General features: G+C 36.4%; 1 protein-coding gene across 4 annotated transcripts in view; it reads right to left on the minus strand.

The window, feature by feature from the left end:
* Nucleotides 1-21,413, minus strand: part of Jmjd1c (jumonji domain containing 1C) — a 182,497-nt gene that overhangs the window by 67,410 nt on the left and 93,674 nt on the right. For 3 of the 4 annotated variants that reach the window (XM_090346399.1, XM_090346401.1, XM_090346402.1), the window contains exon 3: nt 15,928-16,041. The exons of the other annotated variant lie outside the window; for it this stretch is intronic. In XM_090346399.1, coding sequence (XP_090202525.1) covers nt 15,928-16,041 — 114 coding nt within the window. The remainder of the gene's footprint in view (nt 1-15,927; nt 16,042-21,413) is intronic. 4 annotated transcript variants of the gene reach the window in all.

The following is a 21,413-nucleotide window of genomic DNA, read 5'->3' on the forward strand; positions in this document are numbered from 1 at the left end:
GCACAAACACACAAATAAAATTAAGTAAATAGACTGAGGTATAGTTCAACTGGTAAAGTACTTACTCATAGTATGAACAAGGCTCTGGATTTTTATCACCAACAACATAAAATAAACCAACAGCAACAATAAAATACAGCTAACAATTTAAGCTGCTATAAGCCTTGCCTAGTATTTTAGATTGTTTCATGTGAGATGGGTTTCTACTACTTTCTGGTATATTAATAATCTTTTCCCTACTCACAAAGAAAAAAACATTTCATGAGAAGAAATGTTTTACATATGTCTTCAGATTAGATATGTTTAAATGAAATTCCAACAAAATTTGGCAGTGTATTCTACACTTATACAATCATGGTAAGATATTGGTTCTTTTAAAGTTTTAAGTAACTTTTAAGCTACATCTAATTTTTTCCCATTAGCATACATTAATTATACAGAGAATAGTTTTACTGTGACATTTCCATTCACATTTTCAATGTATATATACCTGAGTGATAAACTTTTCTTCACATGTGAAGTAAAAGTCTATGAGGTTCTGGAGAAAAAGACAGCACTACCTAAACTGCATCATTATCCATACTAAATTTTAAAAAGCGGGGGGAGGGGGTCAGCCAGGCATGGTGGCTTGAGTCTGTAATCCTTGCTACTCAGGAGGCTGAGATCTGAGGATCAAGGTTCAAAGCCAGCTCAGGCACTGAAGAACATGAGACTCTTATCTCCAATTAATTACTAGAAAGCAGGAAGTGGGGCTGTGGCTCAAGGAGTAGGGCTCGGGGACAGTGTCCAGGCCCAGAGTTCAAGCTCCACCACAGAGAATAGGGAAGGAGAGGGAAGGAGAGAGAGGGAGACAGAGAGAGACAGAGAGACAGAGAGGCTGGGTGGGAGGGGGGAGGAGAGAGGGGGAGGGGACACAGAGAGGGGGGCAAGGATGGAGGGAGGGGGAGGGAGAGAGGGAGAGGGAGAATGAGTAGCTCAAATCTGTAATAGTTACTCAGGAGGTAAAGATTGGGGGCAGGAGAATGTGGCCTAGTGTTAAGCACTTGTCTAGCATGCATGAAGCCCCAGGCTCCATTCCTTGGTAGCATTACACAGAAAAGGCCAGAAGTGGTGCTGTGGCTCAAGTGGAGAGTGTTAGCCTTGAGAAAGCTCAAGGACAGTGCCTAGGCCCTTAGTTCAAGTACCAAGACTAACAAATTTTTTAAAAAATGAAAAATAGGGCTGGGCACCAAGACCAAAAAAAAAAAAAAAAAAAAGGGGGTCGGGAGTTTGGCCTAGTGGTAGAGTGCTTGCCTAGCACGCACAAACGGGGGTGGGGGGTGGGGGGGGCGTTGATTCCTCAGTACCACATACATAGAAAAAAAAAGCCAGAAATGGTGCTGGGGCTCAAGTGGTAAAAGCTCTAGCCTTGAGAAAGCCCAAGGACAGTGCCTAGGCCCTGAGTTCAAGGCTAAGTACTGAAAAAAGAAAAAAAAAAGGAGGTAAAGATTGGAGAGATTATGGGGGGCAGGGGGATCAAAAGACTCCACCCCCCAACCAATGACTCATTACTAGCCCAAGAGAACAGTTATTTCAGCTACTAAAGCACAGTGACTAGGCACAAAGATATGTGTCTGTGCAATGAGGAAATGCAAATAGCAAGATTGCAGTCCAGGGACACCAGGTCATAAAGCAAAACTCTCCAGGGCAATCAGTTTCTAAAGCAAAATCCTATCTCAAAACTAATAAATGCAAAACGAGCTGTCACAGTGGATCAAGTGCCTACCTGTGAAAGGCACTGAAAATTGAACCCCCAATACATTCATAAAACAAAAACAGGCAGGGATTCACACCTATAACCTAATCTATTCAAGAGGCTGAGATGAGCCAGCAAGGGCTGAAAACCCTGATACTTTTACCTCCAATTAACTATTCAAATACAGAAGTAGAGCTCAAGAGATAGAGTGCTAACCTTGAGCAAAAATGATCAGAGTGCCCAGCCCAGAGTTCAAGCCCCAGGAGCAGTGAAATAGATGAAAACAAATAAATGAACCTAACTGGTTCCAAAATAAAACATCTAAGTCCTCCTTCCAATGTTTAAAACAACAACAATAGAGGCTATATGCTATTATCTTAACTACTCAGGAGACTGGAGGACTGGAGCTGGATGTCAGCCCAGGCAATAAAGTCCTTGAGACTATCTCCAACTAACCCACAAAATGCCATGGTGAATTTAAGGTTCAAATGGTAAGAGTGCTAGCCTTGACCAAGTGCTAGCCATGAGTTCAATCCCCCAAGACAAGCACCAATCAAATAAATCAGTAGATATGTGTATGAATGGAACAAATGAGAAAAATACCTCAGATGTGATCAAACTAAAACAAATCACTGCTTCAACAATCTCCTACAGAGTGCTAGCAGTGGGTGGATAGAACCATAGACTTCCAATGCTTCCTAATATTAACAATATGTCATAAAGAACTGATACACATTCACTTGATATACTTTTCTAATATATATATATATATAATTTTTAAGTTTTGTTATAATGCTGTTAAAGAGATTTTTTTATTAATACAAATTGAAGATTCAGGATACTCAATACAGAAGTCTATATACGATTATTCCAAAATATGAAAAACCCTAAATCTGAAATACTTCTGGTCTCAATTATTTTAGATAGGCTTCATCACAAACCACTGGAGTATCATCTATCTAATTCCTTGGGGGTGGGGGGAGAGAAAATATTAGAGAGAAACAACAAAAATGTATCTTTTTATGGAGCTTTAGATAATTTATTTTGAAGCCTACACAGGATTTTAATTCTGAAGGCTTTGTAAATATGAGATTTACATATCTAGATTTTTTAATCCACATTATAAAATTCTGTACTTGCAAAATTGGCTTATTCTACAAACAGCAAAGGGGAGAATAAGGAAATGCTCTGGCTGATTAGAATTAGAACCACATGATACAGTAATATTGGATTCCTAGGTGAAAAGCATGAAGACCCCCAGATTTTGTTTATATTATTTTATACCAGCTACAGAAACCATGGGACATAAGTATCCTATTAAAAGTAAATGAGGGCTGGATATGGTGGCTCAAGCCTATAATCCTAGCTACTCAGGAGGCTGAGATTAGAGGATTAAGGTTCGAAGCCAGCCCAAGCACAAAAGACTCTTATCTCCACTTAATCACTAGAAAACCGGAAGTGGGGCTGTGGCTCCAGGGGTAGGGCAGTAGTAGCCTTGAGCTGAAGAGCTCAGGGACAACGCCCAGATCCAGAGTTCAAGCCCCATGACCTACCAAAAAAAAAGACAGAAATGAATAACATTTATCAAATAATTAGGATTAGAGATCACAGAGAACCAATAAGCAAACAAATATAGCAATCTGATCTGGAACTGGATAGATTTTTAAGAGATTTAGAGGAGCCAGGAGAAAATGTCATAGTATTAAGACTGAGAAGAAGCAGCAAAGCTATTGTCATCATTGAGAAAGACAAAGCTACTAAGGACTGGGGATATACCTCAGTGGTGAAAGTACTTGACTATACACACAGGCTCTGGTCTGACCTCTAATAAAATATCAACAGTACTTATAAGTTTACGTAAACTTACCCGTGCAAGGGTGGGTGTTCACTTATTTGGTTCACATGAGTTTACATGCTGCTCCCAAGAACTTTTTAGATGTGAGGTTACCATTGTCTTTTTCTGTGACAGTCCTGAGGCTAGAACTCAGGGCCTGCCTGGGAGCTGTCCCTGAGATTTTTTGCTCAAGGCTAGTGTCTTATCACCTAATAACTTTAGTTGAGTTAGTTGAGTCTTTAAAGTCATGGAATTTAGACAACTGTTTAGAAAGACTGACAAGGTTAAAGTATTAAAGTAATTTTAATGTTTTAGTAAATTTAGGTCTTCAAAATACCTATATATAAAAGAAAAGCACAGAACTAAAAAAAAGGGGGAAGGGAGGAGAAGGAGGGAGGCTCCAAAACATTTTAACTTGTTTAAATTATCTGCCTTAATAACAAATGATCCTGAAAATAATGCACAGATTTAGAATACAGTGTGTGGAAAACCCAGGGAAAGTGACTGGTAATAAAACTTACAAAGAGTCTTACAAAAAGGTCATCTGTAAGAAATATGTTAAATGAAAGAGAATGATGTGCAAATACAAGATGCTTCCTATCTGACAGATCACAAAGTGAAGGTGTTACAGAAATAATAACTTGCAGAGTGATTTGGGGTACATATTCTGATTTTGCTATCACTTGCTGTGTTAACCTAAACATGGAGTCACTATTTCCTTAAAATAATTTCCCTAAACCTCATTTTATTTGCCAATAAAATTGCTCCTATATATTCTCTGCCTTTACATGTTTTCTTTCCTCTTATTTTTATGCCTCTACATAATTTCTAGTTACACAAGAAACATACATATTAGATCTAGAAGATTGTAAAACCATAGAAACTAACCTTATGAAAAGCAAAACTTGTAAGTAAGCAGAAAAAAATCTGTCTAAGCAAGAGGGAGAGAAGGACTTGAATATATGATTTCAGTTTCTGACTGTCTAGTTTTCAATCCAATTTGAATAAGGTTCAGCTACATCTTATTTGCTATGAATTTACTATGACCTCACCTAACTATGCCATTTTAATACATACTCCTGTAACTGTAATCTATTTTGACTGGTATTTCTTTTTCTGCTACTTTTCATTTTAAGTTCAATTTCTCAGAGCTATGTGGAATAACAATATGAACCTGAAAGCATTACACAAAATTAAGACAATGTTAAATTTGTCTTCTCCAAAAAGCTAACATAATTAACTGTATAAAAAAATATAAAATGTTTATTAACTTTCTTACCCCCCCCCCGCCACACCCACACACCACTTAGGGCTTGAACTTAGGGCTTAGGCACAGTCCTTGGGCTTTCTTAAGGCTGGTGCTTTACCACTTGAGCCACAGCATAACTTTCCAGCTTTTTCTGTGTATGTGGTGGTGAGGAATTGAACCCAGGTCTTCATGCATGCTAGGCAAGCATTCTACTATTAGGCCACACTCCCAGCCCTCATTTTCAGATCTTAAGTAAATAGAATCATGCATAGTAAGACTTTGTAATGGTGAAAAATCAATAAATTAAAAGTTAGTATCTTATTTTGATTGGCAAAAATACAACTAGAAAAATCTTTCCAATAGTAATCAGCAACAGCTTGGAATTTTTGGAATATGATAGCTACAAGGATAATTTCACATACTTTAAATTCTTAACAGGAGCCACAAAAAAATAAATTAAGAAAAGAGAGACAGATTTTTCAGCATATGATCATAACAGACTCGGTACCGCAAGAGAACTATTGGAGTGGCTTATAAATGTTTTTTATCCGAGTATTGCAGAACAATTCCTACTCAAGCCAATTTCAGTGAAAATAACATGTTCCGGGACTCCATGGATACATTTTCAACACAACAAGTTTTGCAACTAATTTTCACAAATGAAGAACTCCCTTTTTAATGTTAATGGCAGCAGATATGCACTAGCAGTAAATCAAATTCTTGGTTTATAGACTGCACATTTCAAATTTTGAGTATAAAACTAGGAAGATGAATGATAAAATATTTAAATAGATTACCAAGAAAAATTACTGAATATTAAATCATGAGTTACCAGCTTTAAAAAAAAAACCTAAGTAAGGAAATATAATAATTCTATTTTAACAACTGGTTCTTATTTTTCACCCCCTGCCCCTACCCTGGTCCATGCTAGATTCCACTTTTCAATTGGCTCTATTATTGCAAGCTGTCACTTTTCACTAGAAATGGAATAAAGCTAAGTGCTACACAATAGCTACTTCCTGCTTGGATACTAATCTCATCAAACTAAAAATCCATGTAATCCTGTATATATTTTGTTTACATTTTTGGCTGAATATATTGGCAACAACTTCAGCATTGCAATTTTACTTAAATACCACCAAGGAATTTCTAAATGCACCCGAATGATAATATGAAAGCAAAGTGAAATGAAAGTGAGAGGTGCATATGAAAATTCAGAGAGTAATTGGGAATATGCTCAATTCCTGCCAAAATCTAATTCTGAAACAGCAACAAAAAAAAATAGAATAGAAAATGCTAAGTCCTCTTAATGGAAAAAATCCTGGCTTGCTAATTTTGCAGAACTTATGAGATGCATCTGGCACTCCATAATTCAAGAGTTTTCTCTTTGAAAGAAACCTAATTTTAGATTGAATGACTCTTACCTCAGACTAAAATAATTTGGGTTTAATTTGATTAGGTTAATACTGGTCTGAAATCATTGCTTTTCACGTTGAGCAATTCCACAGAATTATTGCAGAATGCTGGGAAAGAATTTGAAAAGGTCATTTAATACAACCATTGTATTCCATGCTTACAAGACTTTTTAGCCTATATAACCTCCACAAAGCCTCTTCTCAAATCCAAACAAAGAAAACAGTTTCTGAATCTTACCACCTTTTTTGAAGACAGGGTCTAGCTTTGCAGCCTAAACTAGACAATAACTTGTGATCCTCCTGACTCAGTATCTTGAGTACTGACATAGTTGTATACCACCTTCCAGCTTTACTGTACCAAGATTTAAAGTCTTAGTGGAACACTAGCTAGGCAAGCCCTCTACTGTGTGTGCCACATTTTTAGCCCTTTTTCTCTAGTTATTACTAAAACAGGGTCTCTCACATTTGCCTTTGTCAGCCTAGACAGCAATCCTATTTCCATTTCTCTTAACTCAAGTAACATCATCTGCTAACGATCATATGCATCTTATTTATTTTTGGACAGCTTTTGACTGGTTAAAATATAAACTTCTTACTCAAGGATACTATCAATCAGTCTGTGCTTCCCTAGTAGTTAACATGACAGGTCCCAGAAACCAGTGTCTAGTCATTAGCTTATACTTTCAAGAGATAAAAATAACTATTATCAGCATATAGGTTTATTTTCCTGATGGAAGAATGTTGTGTAATCATCTTTTCTAACATCATTTCCTTTAAACAACAGTTCAAGGAGCCACCATAAAATAAGACTAATGGGCTGAGGATGTGGCTAGGCTAGTGCTTGCCTATTGTGCATGAAGCCCTGGTTTCAATTCCTCACTATCACATAAACAGAAAAAGCCAGAAGTGGCACTGTGGCTCAAGGAGTAGAGTGCAAGCCTTGAGCAAAAAAATCTCAGGGATAGTACCCAGGCCCTGAGTTCAAGCCCTAGGATTGAGGGGTGAGGGGGAAGAAAGACTGACAGTAGTAAAGGGGAATAATGTAAAATTTGTTTGAAAGGTAGGAACAGGAAGACAAGTTTGTTGTAAAAGGTAGAAAGAGAGTTTAATGAACTATCAATAAAAAATGGAAAACAGCTATCTTCAGCTGAGCAAAGAAACTGAACAGAAAACCCTGAAGTTCAAATTCTGGGCCAGAAAGAGAAAGGAGGGAAAGACAGGAACAAAAATAGTTCTGGGAAGTTTCTTCAAATTAGAAAATATTTTTATTAATATAAATCAGTACTGGGCCAGGAATTTGGCCTAGTGGTAGAGTCCTTGCCTAGCATGCACGAAGGCCCGGGTTCGATTCCTTGGTCCCACATACTTAGAAAAAGCCAGAAGTCATGCTGAGGCTCAAGTGGTAGAGTCCTAGCCTTGAGAAAAATCCAAGGACAGTGCTCAGGCCCTGAGCTTAAGCCCAAGACTGGCAAAAAAAAAAAAAAAAAAAAAAAAAAATCAGTATTGGAGCAGTAACAGGATTCCAGAAAATAAAATCTCCCATGTTTTGTTTTGTTTTTATTAAAATACTACTTTATTGGGTTAAATTTCCATGATCACAGAGAAATGTTTAGTGTTGAGAGTGAAGGGTAGGAAAAACTTTGAAAAATCAAGTCCTTTACCCAAGTTGTGTTATCTCTAAAAGCTACTAGTAATATCATCACATATTCTGAAAAGTAGATCTGCCTAGAAGCACATCAACAGGATTTTCTACCTGTAAATAGGTAATCTTGGACCCCCTTCTGTCATATTCTGAACTCAAGAAAGTGTAATTATTTGCCAGTTAATTATTCATTCTGGCTATTTCAGAGCTAAATTTCACCTAATTTGTATCATCTGGTTATGAAGCAATTCTAAGCCTCAAAAGACAAAAACAATTTAGTAGAAAACTGCTACACTTCACCCCTGAACTATTGCTAACTTATCCTAGGCACTTGTTTGGCTATTTTTAGTAAACCACACAAAGTTGAGAAACAACTGCCTTAAAGATATTCAGAAACCACAGCCTATATATTTAATATTAATGATGATGGAATAGTTATGTATAAAAACAGATCCAAGGGCCGGGAGTTTGGCCTAGTGGTTAAAGTGCTTGCTTAGCATGCATGAAGACCCGGGTTCCATTCCTCGGTACCACATACATAGAAAAAAGCCAGAAGTGGTGCTGAGGCTCAGGTGGTAGAGCTCTAGCCTTGAGAAAGTCCAAGGACAGTGCTCAGGCCCTAAGCCCAAGCCCAGGATTGGCAAAAAAAAAAAAAAAAAAAAAAAGATCCAAATTGAGTTAGGGTATAAAGCTCACTGGTAGAATGCTACATAACATGGGCCAACAATAGCTTTTGTTAACTGAAGGACAATTATAGCTATATAGATACAACACAATTCAGACTCATTATTCACTAGAAAATTTAAGATTCTTCTCTGTTCAAGTCATCTTCAGTCTAGGGGCTAAGGACTAGCTTGTTCCACTCTTTTCTTCCAACTAACACCTGATACCATAACAGTATTTTATCTACTATTCAGTAAAGCAGTTCAATATCTATATTTTATAAGGCTAGAAACTGGTACTAAGAGCCTTATCTCTAAATGTGATAATGCACTGTGATCTGAGCCTTGAGGAGAATCACTCCTTTAGTTCTAGCATGACCCTGTCTTATAGTAGAAAAAAATAGCTCAGTAGTATATAATAAATTTTGATATTCACAGATAAAAATGGACAAGCAGATTCAGCAAATATTTAATGTACTTTGCCTTCATTCTTTATTACATTTAAAGTTAAGAGGATTGTGATCCCTAGAAAACAATGAAATAACATGCAAAACAAGCCACATTAATTGATATGAGTCATATAACTTTCAGGTAAGAAATAATTTCTTTAGGTCTTGTATGAAGCAATCTACCTGAAAATTACAGGTGTGTGCATGGCCAGTTGCCAAGCCTACTTTAAAGTTATTTCAAAATGATAACTGAAAGTTGAATGCTCTAATTATCAATCTATCTTGATTAAATGTAACCAAATTTAATGGAAAGTTTTTTGAATTTTAATAACCATATTCCAAAGAAACAATGCAATGTAACAATGCAATTGCCACTACAAACAACAAATAACCATTAAAGTATATTTTAAAAGTAACATTAAGGCTAGGTATATATAGCCCACATGATAGAATGCTCACTTAGCATGGCCCTGGGTTCATACCCAGTGCCACCAAAAAAAAAGACGAGGAGGAGGAGGAGGAGGAGGAGGAGGAGGAGGAGGAGGAGGAGGAGGAGGAGGAGGAGAAAAATAAAAGACCATTAACTTATTTATTCTAGCTGTAATGGAAGCTGAAGGTAGGATTAACTCTGAGACCCACTTAGGTTACACAATGAGTTCAAGCCTAGGCTATAGCAAGACCCTGCCTCAAAAATATAAACAGCTAGATACCAATGGCCCAAGCCTGTAATCTTAACTCAGGAGGCTGAGATCTGAAGTTCATAGTTCTAATTACATCTGGGCAGAAAAGTCTAAGAGACACATTATCTCCAATTAGCTAGAAAAAAAGCCACAGATGAACCTGTAGAAGATGAACAGCCTTGAGCAGAAAAAAGCAAAAGGATAGTAACCAGACTCTGAGTTCAAGCTCCAAAATTGGCACACACACAAAACAGAATTTCTTTCTTTCTAGTTTTATTGTCGGGAAAGTATACAGAAGGTTTTAGTTACGTTCATCAGGTAGTAGGTGCATTACTTCTTTCACATTGATATCCCTTCTCATGTTTTTGTCCATTTCCTTCCCTCTTCCCCCTCCCAATCATCTAGTTTTCCCCCCTTCCCTTCCCTATTTCAAATAAACAAACATATATACAATATACCAGAGATAACAAAGTCAGATACAGTAACAATATGATATTAACATAATAAGGGCAAAAAAGAGAAGACAAGGGCCAGGAGTTTGGCCTATTAGAGTGCTTGTCTAGCATGCACAAAGACCCAGGTCGATTCCTTGGTACCACATTCATACAAAAAAGCTGGAAGTGGTGCTAAGGCTCAAGTGGTAGAGCTCTACCCTTGAGAAAGTCCAAGGACAGTGCTCAGACCCTGAGTTCAAGCCCAGGACTGGAAAAGAGAGAGAGAGAGAGAGACAGAGAGAGACAGAGACAGAGAGACAGAGAGAGACAGAGACACACAGAGAGAGACAGAGACAGAGAGAGAGAGAGAGACAGAGAGACAGAGAGAGAGAGACAGAGAGAGAGACAGAGACAGAGAGACAGAGACACAGAGAGAGAGAGACAGAGACACAGAGAGAGAGAGAGAGACAGAGACACAGAGAGAGAGAGAGAGAGAGACAGAGAGAGAGAGAGAGAGAGAGAGAGAGAGAGAGAGAGAGAGAGAGAGAGAGAGAGAGAGAGAGAGGGAGAGAGAGGGGAAGAGAAATAACATAGTACATTAAGAATAGAATTTCTAAAGAAAAGGGTTTCTGAGCTGCAAGTGTGGCCTACTAGTAGAATGCTTGCCTAGCATACATGAAGAGCTGGTCTCCATTCTTTGGTACCACATACACAGAAAAAGCCAGAAGTGGTGCTGTGGCTCAAGAGGTAGAGTGCTAGCCTTGAGAAAGCTCAAGGACAGTATCCAGACCCTGAATTCACGCCCCAGGACTGTCCCTCCAGCCCCCGGAAAAAAAAAAAAAAGGGAAAAAGGGGGGGAAAAAATCACACCCTACCCACACACACAAAATAAGTTTATAAGGAATTAGCAAAATGACTCAGAAAGAACTGCCTTATATTTACATCACAATATTTAGGTGAGAAAAAAACTATACAATTATAAAAAATGAATTACATTATTTCCAAATATACCTACATTCCCTATGACTTACACACATGGTTACTTTTTTTTTTTTAAGGTTGAGGTAATCAAGGTATATATATATAAAATCTCTGCCAATAAAAGTTGTGATGGATGCTTTAAATGCCAATGAATTTTTGCGCCTGTGTGTGTGTGTGAGAGAGGGAGAGGGAGAGGGAGAGGGAGAGGGAGAGGGAGAGGGAGAGAGAGAGAGAGAGATGGAGAGAGAGATGGGGATTGAACTCGGCCTGGGCACTGTCCCTCAGCTCTTTAGCAAGAGCACCACTTGGGTTCTGCGTGTGTGTGATGGGGCTTGAACTCTGGGGGTGTGTGTGTGTGTGTGATGGGGCTTGAACTCAGCCTGAGCACTGTCCCTGAGCTCTTTAGCAACAGCACCACTTCCGGTTCCCTGGAGAAAAAACTCTCAGGGACTTTTGTGTTTGGGCTGGCTTTGAACCATGAGCCTCAGATCTCAGCCTCCTGAATAGCTAGGGGTTTTGCCATGAGCCACAGGCTCCTGGTACCAATGAATTTAATATACAGCTTTGGCAACTATTTAAAAATACCGAAGTAAAGTCATTCCAATTACATGAACTCTTTTTTCCCTTTCCTTAAAAAATAAAAATTACATAAATTAAAAGTTAAATAAATTGAAAAACTAGAATGAACCATCACCCTAAGCTATAGCAAATTCCTTTCAACATGTTATAACAGGTATTTATCATTTATCAACTAGAGAACATTAATTTAATAACTTAAAACAAAATACATATGGAAAAATCTTATAGTATTTATTGTAAAATGCATAAGCAGTTATAAAACTCACAAGTTCTTAGGCTAACTCCTAAATTTATTCTCTTTTAGGAAATAGATATGATTAAAATGTCAGGTGAAGAGCTTGTATGCTGTTATTGAGAGCACTTCTAAGAGCAAGTGAAAAAGGTACTAAAATCAGTCTCCCAAAACCACCGAAAGAAGTAGAAGCAATAGAAAACCACTTGAGAGGTAGACTTACTTCCATGTTATCTACTAGCAGAACACAACAATCATACAATTTGCCAAACAACCTAAGGGCCTAGTTCCTGTGTGTCTTTTTTTTTTTTTTTTTTTTTTGCCAGTCCTGGGCTTGAGCTCAGGGCCTGAGCACTGTCCTTGGACTTTCTCAAGGCTAGAGCTCTACCACTTGAGCCTCAGCACCACTTCTGACTTTATTCTATGTATGTGGTACCGAGGAATCGAACCCGGGTCTTCATGCATGCTAGGCAAGCACTTTAACCACTAGGCCAAACTCAAAAGCAATAGAAGTATTTTAAAACATCAGTAGAGGGAAAACCCTTTGTTAGCAAGTTCTTTCAATAATTATCATTTCAGTACACATTTTGTAGAGTTTTATGCCACTGGCAAGTTTTTTTGGTTTTGTTGTTGTTGTTTTGTTTTGGGTTTTTTTTTTGTTTTTGTGGGTCTTGGGGCTAAAACTCTGGGCCTGGGCACTGTTCCTGAGCTCTTCAGCACAGCCCTACCCCTGGAGCCACAGCACCATTTCCCATTTTGTAGTGATTAATTGGAGAAAAGTTTCTCCTTCTTCAGTGTCCGTGCTGTCTTTGACCTGCAATTCTCAGATCTCAGCCTCCTGAATAGAGGTGTGAGCCACCACACCTGGAAAGAATTTATTTTTCAAAGTAATTTCTGCATAATTGTTTTACTTCAGATCCAAGCTAAAAATTTCTTAAGTTCTAACAAAGTAACTACAGAATTAAAATATTATGAGTTGGAAAGGGTTCCTTTCAATTTACCTATCTAGACTCATCTAGGTAGGTAAATAAAACAAATGATAATAAGGCTATAGTAAGATAAATGACATTCACAAAAAAATAAACCCAAGGGGAAAGTTCCAGGACTTTCACTATTAAACTGGGATTTAAGTTTTTAGCTATATTATGAACAACAAAAAGAATACAGATAATAGTGCCAAAAATAAGACTATCTAAATTTTTTTTAAAAAAGGATTTTTAAAAAGCACAAATTTGACTTCAAATAAGAAAATAACTTAACAGCAGTACTGTGTCACTTGGTAAACCTAATACATAGATACTGTAATTCCCCAAGCATTTTAACTCCAGCATAACAAATCATTGCTCATTAACACAAGACCTTGTTCTTTCCAAGGAGACAATGTTGTTGTTGTTGGGGTTTTTTTGCTGTTGTTGTTGTTGGTTTTTTGGGTTTTTTGTTTTTTTTTTTGCTGTTGTTGTTGTTGTTCTTGTTGTTTTGCCAGTCCTAAGGCTTGAAAACTCAGGGCCTGAGCACTGTCCTTGGGCTAGTGCTCTACCACTTGAACCACAGCACCACTTCCCAGCTTTTTTTTTTTTCTATGTATGTGGTACTGAGAAATTGAACGCATTGTCTCCAAGGAGACAATGTTGTTGTTGTTGGGGTTTTTTTGTTTTTTTGCTGTTGTTGGTTTTTTGGGTTTTTTTTTTTTTTTTTTTTTGCTGTTGTTGTTGTTGTTCTTGTTGTTTTGCCAGTCCTAAGGCTTGAAAACTCAGGGCCTGAGCACTGTCCTCAAGGCTAGTGCTCTACCACTTGAACCACAGCACCACTTCCCAGCTTTTTTTTTTTTTTTTTTCCTATGAATGTGGTACTGAGAAATTGAACGCAGGTCAAGCACTCTACTACTAGGCCAAATTCCTCGCCCACCATTTTATTTATTTAATTTTAACCAGTAATTGCTGCTGGGTGAGTTCAAGCCCAGGACTGGCACCAAAACAAGAAATGGTAAAACTAATTATCTCATTTTCTCACTTTATTCCAGTACTATTTTAAAAAATAAAGTAAAAATAAACCTAAATAACAGTTTTAATTGAATCTAAAAGCCAGATGCAAAAAGAAAACAATCATGTTTAATACCTTAAAATATTAACCCCAAAATTAAAACAATATAGAAGCTTAATACTCATTTTCTTCTACTACTATTAATTTTATTGAGGGGGGTGGGAGACTGTACTAGGGTGTAAATTCAGAGAACTAATATCTCACTCAAGGCAGGGGCTCTAACACTTGAGTCACACCTCCATTTCTGGCTTTTTGCTAGATAACTGGAGATAAGAGTCTTCTTGGATTTGCTTGTATGGGTTAGATTTTAGCCTGCTCATATCTCAGACTTAAGAAAATCTAACAATTATAAGCGTCACTTGTAGCCCTGGCTACAAGAGATTCCTCTGCTTCGACCTATAGAGCACTTATAAACATGTATTATCACAACCAAGTTAATTTACTACTTTTTCTGAATTTCTTCATATAATTTCAATCTAATCATCCACTAGAAAATCTTATCCAATAAAATACATATATATATATATATACATACATACTCAATAAATTATTCAGCCAGTAGTAATCTAATAGAAATATTCTCTTAAAAAGAAATAAGGGCTGGGAATGTGATTTAGTGACAAAGTGCTTGCCTAGCATGCCTAGCCCTGGTTCAATTCCTTGGTATCACATACACAGTAAAGACCAGAAGTAATACTGTGGCTCAAATGTTACAGTGTTTGCCTTGAGAAACTACAAGGACAGTACCCGGGGCCCTAAGTTCAAGCCCCAGGACTGGCAAAAAAGAAAAAGAAATGAGGATTGTAGATAAAAAGTTCATGGTAGAATATTTGCCCAACGGTCCTTTCATTTAGCCTCATCCTATATGGCCTTATATATCTAGATTTTGAGCTATTGTAATCCTCTGCTAGGAGAGTTTAAGGTTTGTACTAATTATTACAAATGATGGAAATCACCAGACCTCAAGAATATGAAAACAAGAGCTATATAATGTGTGATTGTTGTTCTTAATGTACACTGCTGTTCTTAATAAACAACGTTATTTCTCATCTCTTTTGTTGTCCCTTGGTTAGTCTCATATTGTTACAGTATCCTACCTTGTTATCTGGTATATTGTACATACTTTTGTTTATTTGAAACAGGAAAGGGAAGGGGGGAAAACAAGATGAGGGGAGGGGGTGAGGGGAGGGTAGTACAGACAAAAACATGAGAAGGGGTATCAATGTGTGTGAAGTAATATACCTTCTATCTGGTGAATATAGCCGTAACCCCTCCATTAATTACAATAAAAAATGGGAAAAAAAAGAATATCTGCCTAGCATAATCAAGACCTGAGTTCCTAGAATTAAAGATTAAAAAAAACAAAATTGCTGGGGCCGAGAGTTTGGCCTAGTGGTTAAAGTGCTTGCCTAGCATGCATGAAGACCGGGGTTCGATTCCTCGGTACCACATACATAGAAAAAAGCTGGAAGTGGTGCTGAGACTCAAGTGGTAGAGCTCTAGCCTTGAGAAAGTCCAAGGACAGTGCTCAGGACCTGAGCTCAAGCCCAGGACTGGCAAAAAAAAAAAAAAAATTGCTCTTACATTAAAATGATAGCTGTGCACATGTGAACATTAAATCCAATTATACTGAGCATATTTTAAACTTGTAAAGCTGGAGACAAAACAATTTATAATAATGCTTCAGTAGCTATTTTCTAACATTTAGAATTTCATGGGCTACTGTGTTTAACTTCTATAATCCTAAGTAAAGGCAGAAATTTCTGCTTTATAGTGTTTAGTACATATTTCAAGAAATAAAAGAATTATGTGTGATAAAAATTGGCTGAATTAAGCTGTGGATGTGGCTCAAGTGCTACAGCACCTGCCTATCAAGCAGAAAGCCTTGAGTTCAAGCCCCAACACCACAACACACACATCCACACAATAAATATGAGTGTTCCTTGTTACCTGAACGTTTTAATTAATTTTTTAAAGTAATACATGATTTCTTACCTGGTAGGGCTGGAAGGCACTATCCTCAGTTAAAAAATCCAATTGTTTATCTATAAGGAATTCTACTGCAGTGATGGTTCTGGGTTTACTTTTTTCAACCAGTGGCTTGAAAGTCTGTCAAGAAAAGAAATTTTCTGATGGTTATTTTTTACACTGTGTTTCCTGAATGTGGCATAAGGGTTGTACATAAATACTATGCACTTGTGTCAGTTACTACAATATTTTGTATTAAAAAGAAATGAATAATTTTGTGTGTGTGTGTCTGTGTGTGCGTGTGCGCGCGCGCGCGCGCGCGTGTTCTAAGCCCCAGCTTATCTTGGGAAAAAGTATGTTTATGTAAGATTTTTGTTTAAAACTCAAAAGAAATAGTTTCTGCAAACTTGAGTGTATATTTCCTCATTTCTTTTTAAACTATTATCACGCATAAGAGCATGATTTCAATTTTATTTTTTACATCATCCACATTAAGTCAAGTTTTAGACCACAGGTAGCATATGATCTTTTAACTTTACCCTGAGAGTAGTATAAGGAAAAGTAATAGGAAGAGAACACTAAGTGCCATACCAAGAAGCAAAACTTCTCCAGATCTCTAGTACTTAACAAGTGTAAATCTAAAGTCATGTGATCCTTTTAAAGATTCATCTTTTATGTATTTTATTCATATCTTGGGTAGGTATAGGAGAAGAAGTAGAGGAATAATAATAATACCATGTAAGTATTATTTTAATGGCTATTAATACTCCCATCTCTTAATAAATGAAGCTTGAATAAAAATCTAAATGACCTTAGATCTACCCATGCGACTATTCTAAAACTTGGAAATAAAAACAATTTCATCATCTTTTAAAAGTAGCTTTACTCTAAAAATCAAGAATTGAAAAACTGAACTAACAACTTCTAAACGACTTATATCACAGAAGGAATCTTCTTTACTATGAGGCAACTTGGATGATCACTTGAAAACCAAACAGCTTTTAATTAACATAGTAAAAATTCCCAACAGTCCCAAAGCCATTGTTTGCCTCTTCTCAAATTATGACTTAAAGAAATATAACATCTTGTTAATCACAAATAATAAACATACTCGGGAAAACTTCAAGATCTTTAGTTTAAAGTGGCTCATAAGAAGTTAATTTCTGTATGAAATGTGACTCACTACAATTCTGTAACTGGTTTGGTTAGCGAAAACACATGAGAAAAACACAAATATTTTAAACATGTCTTCTTTCTATACTATACAACTCTCTTACCCTCCCCCATAAAACAGTAGTTCTTGTATTAGTCACTTATTTTCAACATTTAATATTTTGTGACCTAAGCTAACCTTTTAAGCCCTATATATTTATGAGTATGTTATTTGAGTGAGAAATTACATCTTTTAAAGTAGAATCTCGTCACCTTATTTAGGCATCATTCAACTTATCATTCTAATTTCCTACTTGAAAGAACTAAAATACTAAAGTTATGATTTCATAGAATCCTATTCATTATTTTCCCAAAGTGGCATAAAGGAAAACATGATTGTTTTATTTTTACTTTTAAAAATGTCTGCCATTGGGCTGGGAGTTTGGCCTAGTGGTGGAGTGCTTGCCTACCATGCACAAAGACCAGGGTTCGATTCCTCGGTACCACATACACAGAGAAAAGCCAGAAATGGTACTGAGACTCAAGTGATAGAGCTCTAGCCTTGAGAAAAATCCAAGGACAAGTGCCCTGAGCTCAAGCCCAGGACTGCCAAAAAAAAAAAAAAAAAAAAAAATCTGCCATTATGGAATCTATGGACAAGAAATACCTAGGTAACCACAACAGGGATAAATTTAGCTCATCTTTACTGTAAAAGTGTTTTCATGTTTATACCTGTCAATTAGTTTTTAATAAACTAGAAAACATTAGCAACTTCTCATGAGAAGTTCACAAAAGGTATTACCTAAATTGCTAAAGATACAAATCAACTTAGGATCTGACAGAGAAGTAAACCACACCAGTCTTAAGTGTCTCTTTCTTAGGCAAATAATAAGGTGTGCTTTGTCTTTTGTATGCGATCTAGTCCTTTTATAATATGCAAAACATTCTTCTGAACAGTCTCTCACAAGCTTTCCCCTGCAAAATAATTCAATGTTTTAGGAATAAATTTAAACTGGTAAAGAGCAACTTAAAACTTAAATTGTTTTTAGTTATTAAGGAAAGTTTAATTTCCAGGTTAAATTGAAAATTTCTCAAGTTTTAAGGTATAGTCCAAGAGCCACTTGTAAAATGTAGTAACTGAAAATATGAAAATATTGTTTACAACAATTAAATTTGAGTATTCATTAAGCACAATGATCTATTTCTGGTACATGAACCATTGTAGCTGTAGATACAAAATAGGGCAAAAATTATATTACATTTTCTAAATAGGAAAAACCATGAGCTGAAAATGATAAAATATATATTTAAATACAAATAAGATCCTATCAGGTACCAATACTTCTATATGTTTGCTAAAGAACTATTTAAATATGTATTAAGTAATCAACTATGAATGAGTGTAACTGATTCTACTTTATTAAAAAAAGAGAAACATAAAAATATATAGTTAAAATACACCAGTTTCTTTTATTAGCAAATCAACAATGTAACCATTAAGTTTTATACCCAAGCCAATACTTCCAGGTTATAGTATTATCTTAAAATTTAACGTATATTTAAATAAAAGCAAATGTATTTTATAGTTTTTCTGATGAATCTGAAATAAATTATTTCATGGCTGTAAGATGCACTGGAATGTAAAGAAACCAGAACTCATGCATTACTAATTCAAGACTGAAGATATTCTGTGAGGAACTTCCACAGCCTAAGGGGAAGCAAAGAACTATCATCTGAAGAAAAGCAACTGTAGAATAAGGGCCTGATCACAAAAGACTTCAGTCTCTAAAAAATTTATGAAAATAACTAACTTAAAATTGACTTTTAGTTGAAACAAAATACTTTATCCCATTAGAATTCTCTTAGGGTCATTTGTCAGTGTTAACCATACTTTAAAATTAGTCTAAAGCCAAAATAAATATAGTTGAAAGCCTATATTTCCAGTAGGGCCTACCACGCTATAGGAAGAATGCTTAGACCAACTGTATCCTGTTTGGGGCTCCATGCTGCACAACATTCCATTCACATGAGGAAGAGGCGGCCAGAGGAGCCCTCCCCGAAAAACATTTTTTAGATAAATCAGCTACGGCTTTCAAATACAACTCAGCTGCTAAACCAAACCATGTTAAGGCTCACCATCCAAGATTTAACAGCAAATTCATGGAGTGTATGTCTGCCTTCTGAGTCTCAATCTCCAGCAGTTAACACTAACAATTCCTTTTGTAAGTTAAAACAAAACAAAAAAAAAAAAAGTCAGGCTAATTAGCTACAAAAATATGGATAGAAATCTTTCAACAAAAGTAAATTGGGAAACACAGGGACAATCTAGGCCGTGTTTTATAAGTGGAGGTTTGGCCAACCGAAAGAGAGGAAGGAAAAAAAAAAAAGATCGGAGCTACTTCAAAGAACAAAGTCCAGATTCCCACCCAAGCAGGTCTGCTGAAAAACATGATAGTTAGAAAACAAGTTGGGGGTTGGGAAGAGAATACACTACCAAACAGACCCTCGGAAAACAAGTATCCTTACTTGCCTTGAAATATTAATTTGAAATACTTGTCATAATTTTTTTGAAGTTTATAAATTATTTTTAATGCTTTACATTGTTACAAACACAGTTAAGCTCTTTTAAAGTTTTCAAAATCTTAAAATTAAGAAATACTGACGCCAGAAATAAAATATAAAAGACAGTGACCTCAATTCCTAAGACTGAGAACCAAAACCCAATGTAAATTAAGACAAAAGAAAAAGGAAGCAGAAAAATACAAACCGTACTTTGTTCTTCAGAATTTTCAAATATCTTTAAATCTCCGAAATCCAAGCCAAGGCATTAAAGGTCAGTAAGTACAGCTGACTTTTCATTTTGTTGTTAAACAGTACGTATTTTTTAATCTATCGTAAATACTTCTTTAGTCTTCAAAAATCACAGGCAAATGGCTTTTAAATCAAGCACTTCAGAGCTCACTTGCAGCAGCGTCATTGTATAGGAAGAAAAGCCAAGACCACAAAACCAAGCAGGGGCTGTAACCTAACAAGTCTTCCGACCAGCAAATGACGATTCTCTCTGTCTGCTCCAGCTCAGCCCAGGCAGTGATGAGGATTACAACTCGCTCTTTGTCATCAGCACTGTGGTGTTAACGACTAAGAAATCCTGCAGCTGAAGCACTACCGCATCCTCCGATCTGGGTCAGGATAATTTCTCCCGAGGTCGCTTACATAACCAGTAAGATACTCCAAATAAAGAGAACAGCCATCCATTAGCTAGAGAAAGCCTTTCCCACTGTACTCCGTCTGCGTGGAAACACACTGCAGTAGCTTCCAACAGAGCAGACACCCAAATGAGAAGGAGTACTTGGCTCAAGGCGCACAGAGAGAAGGGAAGAGGCGGTGCTCTGTAAACTGTAACTAATCCCCCGTCACAGGTGCTGATGGAGTCACTTCCAGCACGAGTCACATTACTGGTGATTACTCATTTGGCTGCGGCCTTAGAGACTGGCTCATAATTTTAACAACAGACAAAGGCAGACTAGTGGCGAGACTGAAAGCTCAAGTTTACTGTCTCCTTCATAAGCAAAAAATGCAAATACAAAATTTTTGCTCTCCAAATTTACCAAGGTGAAAAACTTTAAAAAAAATATATGTATGTCCAGTTCGCAAAAATAAAGCACAGCATTAAACTATAAAAAATAATTTCAGTGTGTTTTCAAGTAAAGCATTTTTAAAGTTTATTCTGTCTTAAAAACATAAAAACACTCAGAAGAAAATCCATTATAAATTTTGGTGTATCAGTTTAAGCAAAAAAAAAAAAAAAAAAAATCGAACGAAAAACAGCCAACTTTATCCAAAACAGAGAAAAACTAATATACTTAGGCAGATGTTTTAAATGTTTAAAGTATTTCTAAAATATTTGCATGTTCCATAAACCATTTATACAGTTCACAGATAATTTGTAATCTAAAAGCATAAAACTTTTTTCTGAAGCCTATTAACATGTGCATAGATTCTGCAATTTTCACTGTTTGATATGGAAGTGATTAACCAAATGCAACCACTGAACATCTGAAAAGGAGTTAAATCTAAAGTGAGATGTTTGCTACATATAAAACATTAAAACTTAAGATATCTCAAAATTCTTTGGTGATTACATCTTGGAACAGTGTTTGGATATACTGATTAAATGAAACTGCATTTAATCTCTGCTCTTTAATTTTAATGTAAATCCTAAAGATTTTTTTAATTACATGTGGCTAACTTTTTATTTCCACTGGACAGGAATACTCCAAAGGCACAAATTTAATATTAGCTACTCAACAAAGCAAAGACCAAAGATGAAAACAATGACTTGTGAGTATACACTAAACATC

The sequence above is a fragment of the Megascapheus bottae genome, chromosome 15, assembly GCF_031878675.1.
Source record: "Megascapheus bottae isolate mThoBot1 chromosome 15, mThoBot2.hap1, whole genome shotgun sequence".
In the NCBI taxonomy this organism is placed as follows: domain Eukaryota; kingdom Metazoa; phylum Chordata; class Mammalia; order Rodentia; family Geomyidae; genus Megascapheus; species Megascapheus bottae.